The 15,610-nt window shown below is 42.0% G+C and overlaps 1 protein-coding gene and 1 long non-coding RNA gene across 2 annotated transcripts in view; both read left to right on the forward strand.

Annotated features, from left to right (window-relative positions):
• NINJ1 (ninjurin 1) overlaps nucleotides 1-15,610 on the forward strand; it is a 27,074-nt gene continuing 11,464 nt past the window's right edge. The window contains exons 1-2 of the mRNA XM_079965109.1: nucleotides 1-160; nucleotides 13,473-13,704. Of these exons, the coding sequence (XP_079821235.1) occupies nucleotides 86-160; nucleotides 13,473-13,704 (307 nt within the window). The 5' untranslated portion in view covers nucleotides 1-85. The remainder of the gene's footprint in view (nucleotides 161-13,472; nucleotides 13,705-15,610) is intronic.
• LOC307209742 overlaps nucleotides 14,970-15,610 on the forward strand; it is a 4,779-nt gene continuing 4,138 nt past the window's right edge. The window contains exon 1 of the long non-coding RNA XR_013835740.1: nucleotides 14,970-15,494. This is a non-coding gene — a long non-coding RNA (uncharacterized lncRNA). The remainder of the gene's footprint in view (nucleotides 15,495-15,610) is intronic.

A 15,610-nucleotide genomic window follows, 5' to 3' on the forward strand; every position in this document is an offset into this window, starting at 1 on the left:
GAAGACGTCCCGGGTTTGCGGCTCCCATTCCAGGAAGGAAGGCGGAGAGGGCAGCTCCCGCAGCAGCAGCAGCAGCAGCGGCGACATGGACTCCCCTACGGACACCCACGAGATGAATGGGCTGACCGTGGAGAACGGCGACGCGACGCCGCCGGAGCAAGTAAGGAACGCCCCGGGGGAAAGGGAGAGGAGTGCGCGCGCGCGGAAGGGCTTTGCAGTCGTCGCGGGCTCTTGAGTCCGAGGGAGAAGAGGAAGGCAGGCGAAGCCGCAGGCGACGGGGAGCTGGCGTTTCAGACGCCGCGCGCCCTGAGGGGCCTTGCTTGTTTCCCGGGCGGCAAAACGGGCAAAAGTCCGCTCTGGGAGGCAGCTGGCGGGGACGGGGACGGGGACGTAGAGCGGACCTGTCTTGCCTGGCCGAAAAGCCTTTAGGAAAGCGGTGAGGTCAGTGCCAGCCTGGCTGCTGCTTGGCAGGGATTTCCCGGAAATCTCAGCCAGCCTCCCACAAATCTCGGCCTCCAGGGAAGGGCAGGGAGTAAACAGCGAGGGCGGCTTCTGGGCGACGGAGGAGGGAAGGAACCTCTGGGCCCAGGCTGGCAGGATATTTGTGGTCCCTAGTTCTGCTGCGCTCACAGCTGCTTTTGCATAGTGCAGCTGGGGCAACCCCGGCAGACGGGTGGGGTACAAATTATTATTATTATTGCCCATCACTGTCACAGTGAAGAGTGTTGGAAATGAAAATAGCCCGAAAGACGAGGAGCCAGAGGATAGCTTTCTTCTACTGATCTACAAAAGAATGTAAAGAAGTGATCAGGTGACATGTAGACTTCAAAATGAGCAGGGAACTGCATCAGGCCCAGGAGGAATTCATGTCCTTAAGCTGAGGGCTTGCCAACTGGAGTTTACTTGTGTTTCCCCCATGACCCACCCAGTTACCATCTTAGAAAGGAGGTGTGGAGGTATCTGTGGCAACAGAACCTGATTTCACTGAAAGTCTGTTTTGAAGCACTGGTCCATCCTCCTAGTCAGCAAACTTTTTCAGCAGGGGGCCAGACTAGATTTTTTTAAAAAATGAACGAATTCCTATGCCCCCCCCAAATAACCCAGAGATACATTTTAAATAAAAGGACACATTCTACTCTTGTAAAAACACACTGATTCATCCATGACAGGTGGCCATCCAACCTCTGTTTAAAAACATCCAAGGAAGGAGAGTCCACCATGCCTTGTGGGAGCCTGTTCCACTGCTGAACAGCTCTTACTGTCAGGAAGTTTTTCCAAATGTTTAGTTGGAATTTCCTTTCTTGCAATTTGAAGCTATTGGTTTGAGTACTACCCTCCAGAGCAGGAGAAAACAAGCATGCCCCCTCCTGCATGTGACAGCACTTGAGATATTTGAAGATGGCCATCATATCTCTTCTCAGTTTCCTCTTTCCCAGGCTAAACATACCCAGCTCCTTCAAGCGCTCCTCATAAGGCTTACTTTCCAGACCCTTGATCATCATCGTTGCCCTCCTCTGCAAGCATTCCAGCTTGTCAACAAATTTTATTATATTACATTGGTACTGTTTGCCCTGCCCTGCCCTGCTCACTTTGTTTTGATTCTCATACGAAAGCTTGCCCTTCCTCTTGTCAAATTTCCTTAGATCCAATTTCAGTTCCCCTTTCCCTCTGATGTGAGATATTGCTGGATGGGGAGCTGGTATCCACTTGCTCATTGGAGCTGTTTGTCCTGCCTGAAAAGGGCAGGAGGTCCTTTGTGCTAGGGTGCACCAGGGCTCAGCCCTGGCATTTATTTTAAGTGCTACAGCTCAAAACAACACACAACAAAGGTGGAACAGATTCAAAGTCATAGATTCCAAGGCCAAGGCTTTGGCTTCCTAGTCAGCTCCTGCTCCCACCACCAACTTCCTCTCCTCACCCAGTTCCACTGGCAAGTGCAGAAGACTTGGGAGAGGGAGGTGAGGATTTCTTTCATTTGTGTTGGATTTTAGAGAACATCAACAAGATGTTCTCTTGTTCAAACCTTAGAAATAAACCCCTGTTTGTCTCCCAAGTCACCTGCTTTTGCCCTAGAGTTTGGAAGATATTTTGGGGTTGGGGGGTGTTTCTCATGTTGTTAGAATAGGGTAAGAATACTCCAAGGAGGGGATATGTGCTGCTGGGTTCTCTTCTTCAGAAGATTAGAAGCATTTGTCCCTGGTGATTTATTGAGTAGATTTGTGGACACTTGAAAATGCCTCTAAGTCACAGAATGCATTTCAGTTACTACTGAGCAACTACTGAATCCCCCCTCCCCCGTCATAGATTCAAGAGAAGGGCTTTCAGTTCGTAAGCGTGGTGTTTCAAGACAATCTCCTCTTTGTCTAAGAAAATTTAAGCATAAGCCTATCAGAGTGGGAGTTCTCATCATAACCGCCTTGAAAACGGATTATTGGCTGGTGGCGAATCCTCAAATTTTTGATTGGTTTCTTAGTTCACCTTTTTTGGGGGAAACGTGATTGAACTTGTAGTTTATTTTGCAACTCTAAGCAACTTTGGGTGGCAGACATTTTTTTGATATGCTTTAGTCTGGTTTCTGGTTTGGCCCTCAGACTGAGATTTCTTTATTTGCCATGGGGAATGAGTGGTGCCTAGAGGCTGAGAAGTAGTAAAAAAATTTTGATTTTACTGGACCTGTCAACAGCTTTTGATCTGGAAGACCATGGCATTCCACTTGAGTACCTGATCGACCTGCCAAGAGTTAGGGGACTGCTTTTAAGTGGTTCCACTTCTCTCTGATGGGACAGTTTCGGAAATAGCCACCGGCCAACTGTTATTTTTAGTTCCCTGCAACTATCTGCACTTAAATGGTTTTATCCCAGCCGTTTTTAACATCTGTATGAAACCGTTTGTAGAGAGAGCCTGAAGTTTTGGAGTGCAATGTTAGCAGCATTCTGTTGACACTCACCTCTATATTCTTCACATCCAGGAACACCAGTCTTAGAGCATAAAATGAGATTTGGTGGTCATGGAAAATTGAATGAAAACAAATAAGCTGACACTGAATTATTGCAAAGAGGAACTAGAAGTAGTGATGGTTTGAGAATTCTACAATCTGTGGAGATCCACTGGTGATCACTAGAGTCGTACCCTGGTAGTGATCAAGTACAAAGCAAGTGTCATACTGCAGATCATATTGTCCTAGGATAGAGAAGTACCTGTTCAGCATTCCTGAACAACTTACGAGGTCCGTGGTACTTTAGGGATCACCTGAACCCTTATATCCCAGCTCTGTCGCTAAGATCACTGTTGATTGTGTCCTGAGTTGGGGAGGCTCATCTGATGTCGACATGAAACCAAGTCTTTGTGTTATCATCCCAGTCCTGTGGAAAGCTCTTCCAGTAGATATTCGGCAGGCACCTTCTGCATTAACTTTTAAATGTCTGCTGAAAACTTTGTTATGCTGCCAGGCTTATGCAGACAATTAGGAACAATATTTTTTTTTGCAATAGCTAGCTAGTAATTTGTGATTTTAATTTGTGAGGGGATTATGTGGTTTTATTTACAACAGTCTGTATAACAGTTGAAAACTGCTTTTTAAAATTAAATTTGGCATATAAGTATTTTTTTATAAACAAACTAATTAAAAGGCAAGGGTTAATTGCTAATTAACTGGCAAGTGGTAGCCTACATATCTCCAAGCATCCTGTTCACACCCCCAAGCTCATTTTTCTTCCCCTGCCCCACATGAGTGTTTTGAGTAACTTCTGATCAGGTGTGAAAGTAAAGAATGGACAGAGTGAGTTAAATATATAACAATTACAATCAATCAATCAATCAATCAATAATTTATGGAAGATTTAGTTTTGCATTCCACCAGCTTCCCCCCTCCTCCTCGCCCCGCCCAATTCAATGCATTCTGAAGGCCAGTGGTAATATTAGTTGGGCCAGAAATGCATACTTGCATACCAAATTTACCATGCAGAATTAAACAATTAGGCTTACTAGCTAACCATTTTTATTATATATACATTTTCATAAGGCAGCTGCACACAGTTCAGTGGTTCTCATTTGTATGAAAGCAATCGCTAGCAGCACAGAACTGCTAGTCTGGTAGAATTTGACTTTCAGCTAATTACTCCATGCGTGAAGGCATTAGAAAATGCCTGTGTGTCATAACATTAATCTTATGACTCAGATCCCTGTTTATATTCTGAGCTTATGCAAATGTAGGTCCATGTGCAGGCATGAGTACTTCTGCAACATAATAGTATGCCCACAAGCCACAGCAAGATTCTGCTGGATATGATTTTTTTGGAACATCTTCCAAGAGAATAAAAGGTAAAGGTAAAGGTACCCCTGCCCGTACGGGCCAGTCTTGACAGACTCTGGGGTTGTGCGCCCATCTCACTTAAGAGGCCGAGGGCCAGCGCTGTCCGGAGACACTTCCGGGTCACATGGCCAGCGTGACATCGCTGCTCTGGCGAGCCAGAGCCGCACACGGAAACGCCGTTTACCTTCCCGCTGGTAAGCGGTCCCTATTTATCTACTTGCACCCGGAGGTGCTTTCGAACTGCTAGATTGGCAGGCGCTGGGACCGAGCAGCGGGAGCGCACCCCGCCGCAGGGATTCGAACCGCCGACCTTTCGATCGGCAAGTCCTAGGCACTGAGGCTTTAACCCACAGCGCCACCTGCGTCCCTGCCAAGAGAATATTCCTGAGTAAATCAAGTCCTTGACATATAGACAGGATATAAAATGTAAAGGCCATATTTTGAGAAACTGCCATTCATCTCAGGAAGTCTGACCCACAGATGGGAATGTTTTCACATGTGGATCTACTATAATGCAAGGACACAACTGCACTGCTGTGAGTGTGAAATGCAGCAATTTCCCTGCAAACCTTTCCCTATTTCTTAGTACAAGAGCTTCAGGAGTACTGTTTCTGGAGTTTGCATAATCAGGATCCAAATCTCTGAATACTTTTAAAAAAATGTTTTGTTTGCTTGAAATTCGTTTCAAAAAAGGAGATTTTTAAATATGTACTTTTAACGGAATGGCGCAAGCCCTCTCTATGTTGAATCAAATGTTTGTTATCACAGGGTGGGGTTATTCATTTAAAACCACTGAGCTTCACATTTGAAGGCCAGGTGCAGCCTTGGCATAAGCAAGTCTGCAGCTTATACTTTCCCCCATGAGGTCACACATGCAGGATTTTGGAGTGAGAATGTCTACATGTTACCTTCCTTATAAAACAGAATCTGGAAATGGTCTCCATGTGATGGGAGTCTTCATGTACTGTGTGCAATCATCTATCGCATAATTATTCTGTAGTGAGTTTCTGTCTCAGCACCGGCCATAAAAATGTGTTGCTGGCATAGAAACTCTCTGTGTGATGTGAAAGAATCAAAAGATAGTTAGGTACTGGTGTGAATGGTCCATTGTGTCACAGCTGCTTCTATGTACTGAAAGGATGTTCTCTTTCTATACCAGTATAGTAAAACATTGGTTCTTTTCTGTGTGGCATTCTGGGAGATTTTGGGAGAGTCTGGGAATCACTATTGCCCTCCCTTTTTGCCTTTCTTCAAACACTCAAGCTTCACCTTTTTAATCCTATAGCTATCCTTTTAATCCCCCTTGCACATACCAAAGATGTACCATGCACAACATTCCTTTTCTTAGTTCACCTAAAGTTTATCCTGATATTTCTTCTTCAGCATATAATTGATTATGTGCTCTTATGCTATGATCAGAATATTAGTAATTGCTTTAGACATATTATAATCAATCTTAGTTATAAGTGGATTAAGAGCTTTCATACCTGTCTAAGCTCTACCTTGTTTAACAGTCTTTGAACTATTAAGATTAATGTTTATATGTAATCCTGCCTTGTACCCGCCTTATGCAAATATTAACCAATCAGCAATGAGTTCCTTTGTTTGTATGTTAACCAATCAGCTACCAGCACATTGGTGGCAATGTTTTGTAATACTTAATAAAAGAGAGGTTCTGGAGGCTGGCAAAAAAAGGAATGTCTCTCGAGGAACGCCTCTCGATCATCAAACTCTTTGTCTGTCCTGATTCCCCATTCCTACAATGTACCTTCTTTGTGATGAAGCTATTTTGTAGACAAGTCCTCTAGAGTGGTTCTGCACAGTTTTAATGGCCTAACTATCTGTTACTTTAAATCTATGGTTTGGCACAGCATCAGCGTTACAACCATTAAACGTGGAAGTCTCCATGGGGACCATGTAGAGAAGCAGGGAAGTGGGGTATGGTCCACATTTCTTCTAGATTCTAGTCAAATATTTTAACAGGCTTTATTTATAAATGAAAATCTTCTCATTGTAGTATTTTTCCATGTATAAGACTAGGTTTTCCCCCTTAAAAATAATGTCAAAAATTAGGGGGAGTCTTATACATGGATACATCTCCTCACATTTTCTTAAATCTGAGTCTCCAAAAATGGGGCATCTTATAGATGGAAAAATACGGCATTTAAATCATACTTTACCATAGGCCTACTAGCTTCCCTAGTGCAAATTCCTATCAAAAGTCTTCTTCTTGTTGTTGTTTAGTCGTATCCAACTCTTCATGACCCCATGGACCAGAGCACGCCAGGCACTCCTGTCTTCCACTGCCTCCCGCAGTTTGGTCAAACTCATGCTGGTAGCTTCGAGAACACTGTCCTCTGTCATCCCCTTCTCCTTGTTCCCTCAATCTTTCCCAACATCAGGGTCTTTTCCAGGGACTCTTCTCTTCTCATGAGAATTGGAGCCTCAGCTTCAGGATCTGTCCTACCAGTGAGCACTCAGGGTTGATTTCCTTCAGGATGGATCGGTTTGATCTTTTTGCAGTCCATGGGACTCTCAATAGTCTCCAGCACCACAATTCAAAAGCATCAACCTTTTTTATGGTCCAGCTCTCACTTCCATACAACACTACTGGGAAAACCATAGCTTTAACTATACGGATCTTAATTCTGGCTTGTAATTCATCCAGTCCAGCCTTTCGCATGATGAATTCTGCATATAAGTTAAATAAGCAGGGAGACAATATACAGCCTTATTGTACTCCATTCCCAATTTTGAACCAATCAGTTGTTCCATATCCAGTTCTAACTGTTGCTTCTTGTCCCACATAGAGATTTCTCAGGAGACAGATGAGGTGGTCAGATCAAAAGTCTTAAGCATTACTTAAGAATACAAAAAAAGATCTAAATAGAATATGGATGTTAAAAGACATGTATTCTGGGAAGCAGTTTATTGTGGTAATTAAATGTTTGAGATTTCCAATTTAATTCTAATAAATTTGCATTTGCTACAAGTGAATTGTTTCTTTATGTTGATCTGTACTATGTTTTTCAGATATGCTTTTGGAAAAAGTCACTGGTTTCTGAAGAGGCAAAGAAACACATAGCTAGAGTTTAACTGTACATCTTAAAAGCAAAACAAAAAAAAATTCCTTCCAGTAGCACCTTAAAGACCAACTAAGTTAGTTCTTGGTATGAGCTTTCGAGTGCATGCACACTTCTTCAGATACACTGAAACAGAAGTCCCCAGACCCTTCTATATAGTGAGAAGGTGGGGAGGGGTATTACTCAGAAGGGTGGTGGGATTGGGTGATTGGCAGATAGCTGTGATGAGCCTGTTGACGACTCTTAACGACTGCAATAGGTGAGAAGGTGAAAAATGGCTTTGTCATGTATAATGAGATAAAAATCCAATGTCTTTGTTCAGACCAGGTCTCTCCATGGTTTTAAGTTTGGTGATAAGTTGCAATTCAGCAGCTTCTCTTTCCAGTCTATTTCTGAAATTCCTTTGTAATAGAACAGCTACTTTGAGATCTTGTATAGAATGTCCTGGGAGATTGAAGTGTTCTCCTACTGGTTTCACCTTCTCACCCCTTGCTTTTTCCTGTAAGGCCTATTGCAGTCTTTAAGAGTCGTCAACAGGCTCATCACAGCTATCTGCCAATCACCCAATCCCACCACCCTTCTGAGTAATACCCCTCCCCACCTTCTCACTATATAGAAGGGTCTGGGGACTTCTGTTTCAGTGTATCTGAAGAAGTGTGCATGCACACGAAAGCTCATACCAAGAACTATCTTAGTTGGTCTTTAAGGTGCTACTGGAAGGAATTTTTTTTTGTTTTGACTATGGCAGACCAACACGGCTACCTATCTGTAATCTTAAAAGCAGTTCAGGTCTTGATTCTGTTTAAGCCAGGGCTTAACTTATAGATGACAAATATTACACAATGCTTACTTAGGGCCATACTACCTTGAGGAGCCATTTCACATCCCAATAATATAGCTCTGCCTTAGCTCTTAAATGCTCGAAGTTGGGAAAGTGAATAAGAAGCAGATGAGCGTGATAGTAAGAAAAAACTGCATTCCTCTTTTTCTTCCAGTGTGGAATGGCAGTATTAAAGAGGGAGTCCCCTTCCCCCTTTTGCTTCTTTACCTACATTTAAACAAATTTATTGGTAGAGTTATCAACCAAAGACAGTGTGGAATTTTGAAAATACTAGAAAGTAGTGGAACAAGGGGGAGGAAGGTGGGAAAATTCCTCCTTGCCCCCCACCCCCCCCAATCCAATGCATGCTTCTTATATTTTTTAAAATGGGAAAGCTATTTTCAGCTCAATGAATGATTAAGATTTTTAGCGTAGAAACGATCTTGTGAATTAACTGCACATATTCCTGTGAGTGGTTCAAATGAACGCATTTCATTTAGGTTTTTGAAGGATCTGATGCCAATTTTATTAGATTAAATGTTTTTAATTCTATCCTCTTAGAAAACATATGCTTGATGGGAACAGAGCATATGATGCTAACCAGAACAATACCCACCCACATCCCAAAACACCGCTTTTAAGTGCTTAACAGATGTAAAGCTTTTTCTAGAAGAAAAAGCAAGTTAAAAAGAGAACAAGGAAGAGCCAAACAACACAGATCACAGTTTCAAAGCTAATAAAATAATTCTGTACATCTCATGGTTCCAAAAACATTATAAGTAAACAAGATGTCTAATCCACCAGAAAAGCAGTTAGTATTAAAATGTATGTTTGCTAATCATAGGCTTATAATTGTGAAGACCAACATACAGCCCCAAAATAAGGAGTGGGAAATGATTTTCTTTCAGGTTGAAATGGGGAGCTGCAGGGAGGCACTTCGTCCTACACTCGAGTAGGACCCTGGCAGAGATACATGCCCGACTGGCATGTTCTCTCCCTCCTCCCTGTAATATCTCCCTCAAACAAAAGTCTCAGTTCTTTTCCCCACTACCCCGCTGTTTCAGCAGTTTTGATGCAAGCAATCAGAAATGAAAACATTTTCCTGTTCTGGGAATTAGGCAGGAGGGAGATGCCCAGCTCTGCCTCACTTCCTAAAAAAGAAAAAAGTATCTCAGTACTGGACTTTGTTGTTTGCAGCATTTAATTTTATTTCACTTCTTGTCCAACAGATAATATTTGTGTGTTTTCTTCATGTATGCACTTGTTTATCCCAAAAAGACGTCAGAAATGTATATTCTTGTTAGAAACCTGGATAAATACTATGAAGGGTCATTTACAAATCTCTTTAAAATGCAGGGCAGATTGTGTTCATGGGCCCAGAGGGAGCAGGGGGAAAAGTCAGTGTGGTGCAGTGGTTAGAGCGTTAGACTAGGGAGACCCAAATTCAAATGAGACCTACTTTGCCATGTAGCTTAATGGGTGACCTCAGCTGCCCTAAGCCATCTCACAGACTGTTATCAGGATAAAGTGGATGGTGTATGCTGTCTTGAGCTGCTTGGACAATGTATAAATATACTAACAAATCAAGACCCCTGACCTCACTTTAACAAGGAGTATGCCCCACCCTACACCATCCCACATGCACAGTTGTGCAAAAAGATGGTTTTAAAAATTAGGGGAATAAAAAGTGGGTGAATTTGCACAAAAACCAATGTAACTTGAAAAAAAGTTCTAATAACGGGGGGCGGGGGGCAGGATGGGGCAGTAGCAAGGAGGTGGGGAAACACATGCATTTAGTTTATATCAGGGTTCAGCAAACTTTTTCAGCAGGGGGCCGGTCCACTGTCCCTTAGACCTTGGGGGGAGGGGAATAACAAATTCCTACACCCCACAAATAACCTAGAGATTCATTTTAAATAAAAGCACACATTCTACTCATGTAAAAATACACTGATTCCTGGATCCGGCCCCCGGGCCTTAGTTTGCCTACCCATGGTTTATATTAACAAGAAGACTTGTACCTCTTTAGTGAGGCAAGAAAGCAAAAATGTAGTGGAATGCTAATGGCTGGAAAAAGACAATATATTTATTTTCCAGATGGCGCCATAGAAGCTTTGTTGTCTTCTGTGTTGTGTCACCCTCATCCACTGCTGTCTCTTCACAGATTTTAATGTTTCTGTAATGCTTCAAAACTCTGCAAAATCTGTTTCACCAGAGTCAATAATGGAACAAGAGAATTTCTGCATCCTGTTCCTATGAAACAAGATAACATCTGATTTTGTCCAGCTCCTAAAACTCAACCATAAAACATTATTCATTTCCCCCCACAAGTTCTTCATAGGCTTGAAATGTTTAATGAGATTTTGCTGATCCAGGGCCAGTGTTTACCAGATGACAGTAGGATGAAAGTACTGTACATGCTGCACATATGTGTATCTTGGAAATATATATATGAAAGTTTTCAGGGTCTGGATATTGGGGTCCCCTCTTAGCCTTAGATATTTTGATTGCAGGGAAGGTCTGCCCAAGTGTGTATATTCTGCAAAAAGGTCAGAAACCTGTTTATTAAGTAATAATAATAATAATAATAAATTTTATTTATATCCCGCCCTCCCCAGCCGAAGCCGGGCTCAGGGCGGCTAACAACATAAATGTTGGGAAATGCTTGCCAAAATATTGCACATTGAAGTTTCACTTCCCCCACAACTCAGAGCTTCCTTGATGGAGTAGGACCAAAAGTTCACATGGCACAGCATCCTGTTCCCAGCAGTCTCTGCTTCGTAGACGCCCACAAAGTTCACCACCCCAGCTCTGTTCCTTTGGCATTAAGCTCTCCCATTCCTCCTTTCTGCAGAGCCAATGCAGCTTTTGCGTCCTGCTCTTATAACTGCTTCTAATCATTTCCTGTCTCCTCTCCTAGCCCTGTCTTACCCCATCCTATTCCATTCCACCCATCAGGAGGTGTGTTGGGCAGGAAGAAATGCAAAAAAGAGAGCTGTCATGACCAGAGAGCTGTTGCTTCTTTTCCACCCAGTGGCTCCCATGGGTCAGGGGAGGTACATGTGTACTCCTTCTCCTACCATATATGCCACTCCTGTTTTCCTGAAGCCTCTGCCTGCCCAGGGAAAGATGTACTATCTGTGCATACCTTTAAGCATGTTGCTGTTTTCATTCAGGAAGGTCCCTGTGGAACTGACCCTGGTTTAATGGCAAAAAGATCCACTGGCAGCTGATAGTCTTCTCTCGGGACAACTTGGTCCCCTCTCCTCTCACACACAAATGCCAAAGTTGGACCCTCTTTGGCCAGCTGCGCATGTGCACAAGAGTGCTAGCGTGATGACAGTCATACGTTTTTATGTATATAGGAAGATACCCTGAAATTAGGGCAAATTTACCCTATTAAATCATCTTTTTTCCATTAGTGTGAAACACTGACTTCTTTTATGTTTTGTAACTAGTCATATAACTTCTTTCTGCACAGAAAGTATGTTCTTGTAAACTGAAAAGCATGAGTCATACTAGGAAATTTCCAAAAACACACACACAAAAACCCCCCTCACTGCACATTGCATTGCATTGCAGCAATACTGAAGTGTCACGCTTCTCAAGGAGAGTTCCTTACCCCCAATTTAGAGCTCAAATAAAAGTAAAAGAAAGGAGAAGGGGATGTTGCAAGTCAGCAGAAAAAAAACCCCATCAAACTGATTTATGCTGTTAGGAAGAATCTCCAACTACATTTTACTGTAAATACATGATCTGTGGTGGCACAATTAACAAGCTTACTGGATGCTTAATTGCACATCTTGTTAACTTTTTGTTTGGTAAACTGAAATTGACCAGCTCTTGATGGACAGGTCAATGTTCCATTTCCCATGAGCACCTTCCCATGAGGGAAACCGCATTTGCCTCAAGCAGGTTGCTGATGTGCTGGTGAGGCCCACAATATCCTTTGATATTCAGATATTCAACAGAGGTAGAGGAGCAATGATTTGTGAGCAGAAGCTTCTGATCAGCCATTGTCATTTGATAGGAAATCTCTCATTCAACCTGATTTTAATTCCACCTTGTGCCAGGAATTAATTTACCATAAGTATTAGAACAGACCCAAACTACCGTTTCTTCCAAACAAATGTCAAGACACTGGGATAGGGAAAGGATGCAGACATGACTAGTTATAGGAAGCAGCAAGGTGGCATAAATGCTGGGGCACGGAAGCACATGAGAGAGGGAAGGGCTGGTGCTGCAGCCCAACACAGACATGGAGGGGGCACTCTTCCCTTTGGAATATTCAAAGAGAGGGGACAGTGAAGGAAGGGCCATCTGTCTTGGCAGCTGGGATGGGACGAGCCGACAAAGGCAAAAGTGAAACCACTTTGTATGTATGTGGGGGTGGTTGGGCTCACCACAGATTGGCTGGCAGGCTGAGGGCATCCGTGGCGCAATGTGTGACTCTTTAGAAACCTAAGGTCTGATGAAATGCATAACTTGCGGAAGATTTCATCAAATATCTGAAAGGACAAATCTCAACACTAATAGGGTTTCCATACTTCCTATTTGGAATACTGAAATGTCGAGGAAAATCTGGCCACATGGCAGCCCATTAAAATTGCCAAAAAAGGCAAGTTTTTGTGATTTTGCCAGAAAAGCTTGACAACTTTGAAAAAGAAAAAAAAAGCGCCACAACTTTTCTGTCCAGAGTTTCACTGTTTGGAATATGGCAACCCTAACTAAACTTGTTAGTGTAAACCAAATTGTGGTAATAAACTTCATTCTGCTATTGTGATGGGGCATGTTTGGTGATTTAAAAAATAGCTACAGGCAGCAGAGTATAAAACTTATCTTTGTCAAACAGTGCAACTTTCTCCAAGTAGTTCTGAAGCTCTTACTTCCTACAGTTTAACCAGGACTTTACACGAATATCCATCTTACTTTTTCCTAGAACATAACTTTTCAAACGGTGAAGGAGAGCTGCTCTCAAACATGAAACAACCATGACCAGTTGGTGTTCTGTATTTATGTCACACTGTCCTGCCAGAGAACACAGAAGGGCTTATATGGGGTTTCCCATCTCAGCACTGCTCAAAGCACTGCTCTTTGCTTGCTTAGTTGAATTGTATTCTGTGCAACCTGCTTCCCATACAGTGTACCGGTACTTTTAAGCACAGCTGTAGCTGATAGGAAACAGGGTATTATCACACTCTGACCATGCTTCTAATGCTGCCTGAATCATGACTCTTTGAAATGTTGTGCCTTTCAGCCTCGAACACAATGGCTGCAGAGAAACAGACAAATTAACATCAACCATTATGCCAATAAGAAGAGCGCAGCAGAAAGTATGTTGGACATTGCTTTGCTTATGGCAAATGCATCCCAGCTCAAAGCAGTTGTGGACCAAGGACCTACCTTTTCAACCTACGTTCCACTTGTTGTCCTCATCGGCATCTCACTCTCACTTCAGATCATAGTAGGCGTGCTTCTAATATTCCTTGGTATGTATAGTCACATGAATTTCTTCTGATTTTGTGCCGTTTATAGTATTCGTTTCTCTGTTTCAAAAGAGGCATGCTCATATTTTGCAAAAATAATTGTTACAATCTTGGTGTTCATTTTTCTATTTTAAAATGGGCATGTAAAAAGAAACTTCTTTAAAAAATAGCTATATCCTACTCTTATAACAAAGTTCCTTTAAATAGTTCCATATAAGTGGATGGGTGTATTATTATATTTTATTATTATTATGTTCTTATCAGATTCTGTGCACTGTGTGAGAGACAAAATGAATACATATAATACATGAATAAATACAATATAGGACCAGTTCTCTTTGAATAAGAATATTATTGATTAACCCCTTTCAGGTAGTCCCCTTGATGTTATTGCAATTGTGTCAATGGGGAAGGTGGAGCCAACTGCTAGCCTAATCCATAGGTCCCTCACAGGTCGTACCCCCAAACTTTGTAAGGGACATCAACAAAGGAAAGCAGACTGTGTGCCCTGTGTGATCAGGTTTCCCATTCATGAAGAAAATAGGCTTCCATCAGACTACGAACATATGCAGGTTAGGAAATATATGTGCAAACTCTACAGTATCTTTTGTTGGGTTATTTTGCAAGGCTGCCATGGAATTACTTACATGAAATATTTACTGAAATAAGATACTAAATATATTCTTTTCTGAAAGCTTTCCTAAAATTTTACCATTCATGTTGTGGAAAAGAAGTATCAAAAGACTGCAGTTATGACAGTTGTTTCTGAGGAGTAATTTTTAGCTCAAGAAGTATATAGGAACTGTCCTTCCAAACCCTGAATTTATGTAGCCTGAACTATACTTTTCTTCCATCTGAACTATACTCTTCTTCCACGCTAAGGAAGTCATACTCAGTATTTTAACTACTCTGTCATTTTCTCAGATCTATAAATGGTTTTATTTTGGCTTATAGCATTACAACACTATAGTCTCATTAGGAAATAAAAGTAATTGCTTCAAAAGCAAGCCTTCCAAGGTTTTCAAAAGGAAAGTAGTAAACATGGCTTGGAAGCCAAGGACTTGTGACTGGAAAACTCCAAAGCTTGTATAGCCTTTCACCACAATGGGTTTATTATATAGGATTCCCTTGGGCATCTTATCAACGTCACAATAGTTTTCTATTACATAATGTTCCAAGGTACTTACAAAAGTAGCTAAATGACATTTCTGCTTCTGCAACAGGAGTTAATCAGTCACTGACCACATTTTGCTTTTACTTTTTAAGAATATTTATAAACCACCAGCTCATAATAAATATCATGGTGGTATATAATTAAATAATTATCAAAAATGCACAACAAGTAACCAACACTGAATAAAATTCATTCTCTAATGAGGAAAATGAAAATGTTTTACGTAGGCAACAAACTATCAGGATTGTAGATACTTGTCTGCTTGCAATAGAAACATTGTTCCAAATTACTGGTGCTACTATGTTTGGTTCACGCAGAAATGAAACAAATGTTCATCTGTTTAGAAAGTGTAAACATGAGGTCACTTTATAAGGAAGAAAAGCAGCTTATGATGCTGCCCCCCTCCATGTCAGCTGGTCAGGAAGGGGATAATGTTTCTCAGACACCTTGTGGAACATTGAGTTAGATCCAAATTTGCTCAGAGCAGACTTCTCTGAACTAAATGCTCACAAGAGCAAAAGCAGAGAAGGCAGTTTTTGGCAATTCCTCTTTCTCCATATAGCCACCTAACCTCCCTAACTGCCCCCCTGCCAAAAATCCACTTTTCGCAGAAGAGTGAGTTTGTTGTTGTTTAGTCGTGACCGACTCTTCGTGACTCCATGGACCAGAGCACGCCAGGCACTTCTGTCTTCCACTGCCTCCCGAAGTTTAGTCAAACTCATGTTTGTAGCTTCG

The sequence above is a fragment of the Podarcis cretensis genome, assembly GCF_951804945.1.
Source record: "Podarcis cretensis genome assembly, chromosome: 2".
In the NCBI taxonomy this organism is placed as follows: Eukaryota; Metazoa; Chordata; class Lepidosauria; order Squamata; family Lacertidae; genus Podarcis; species Podarcis cretensis.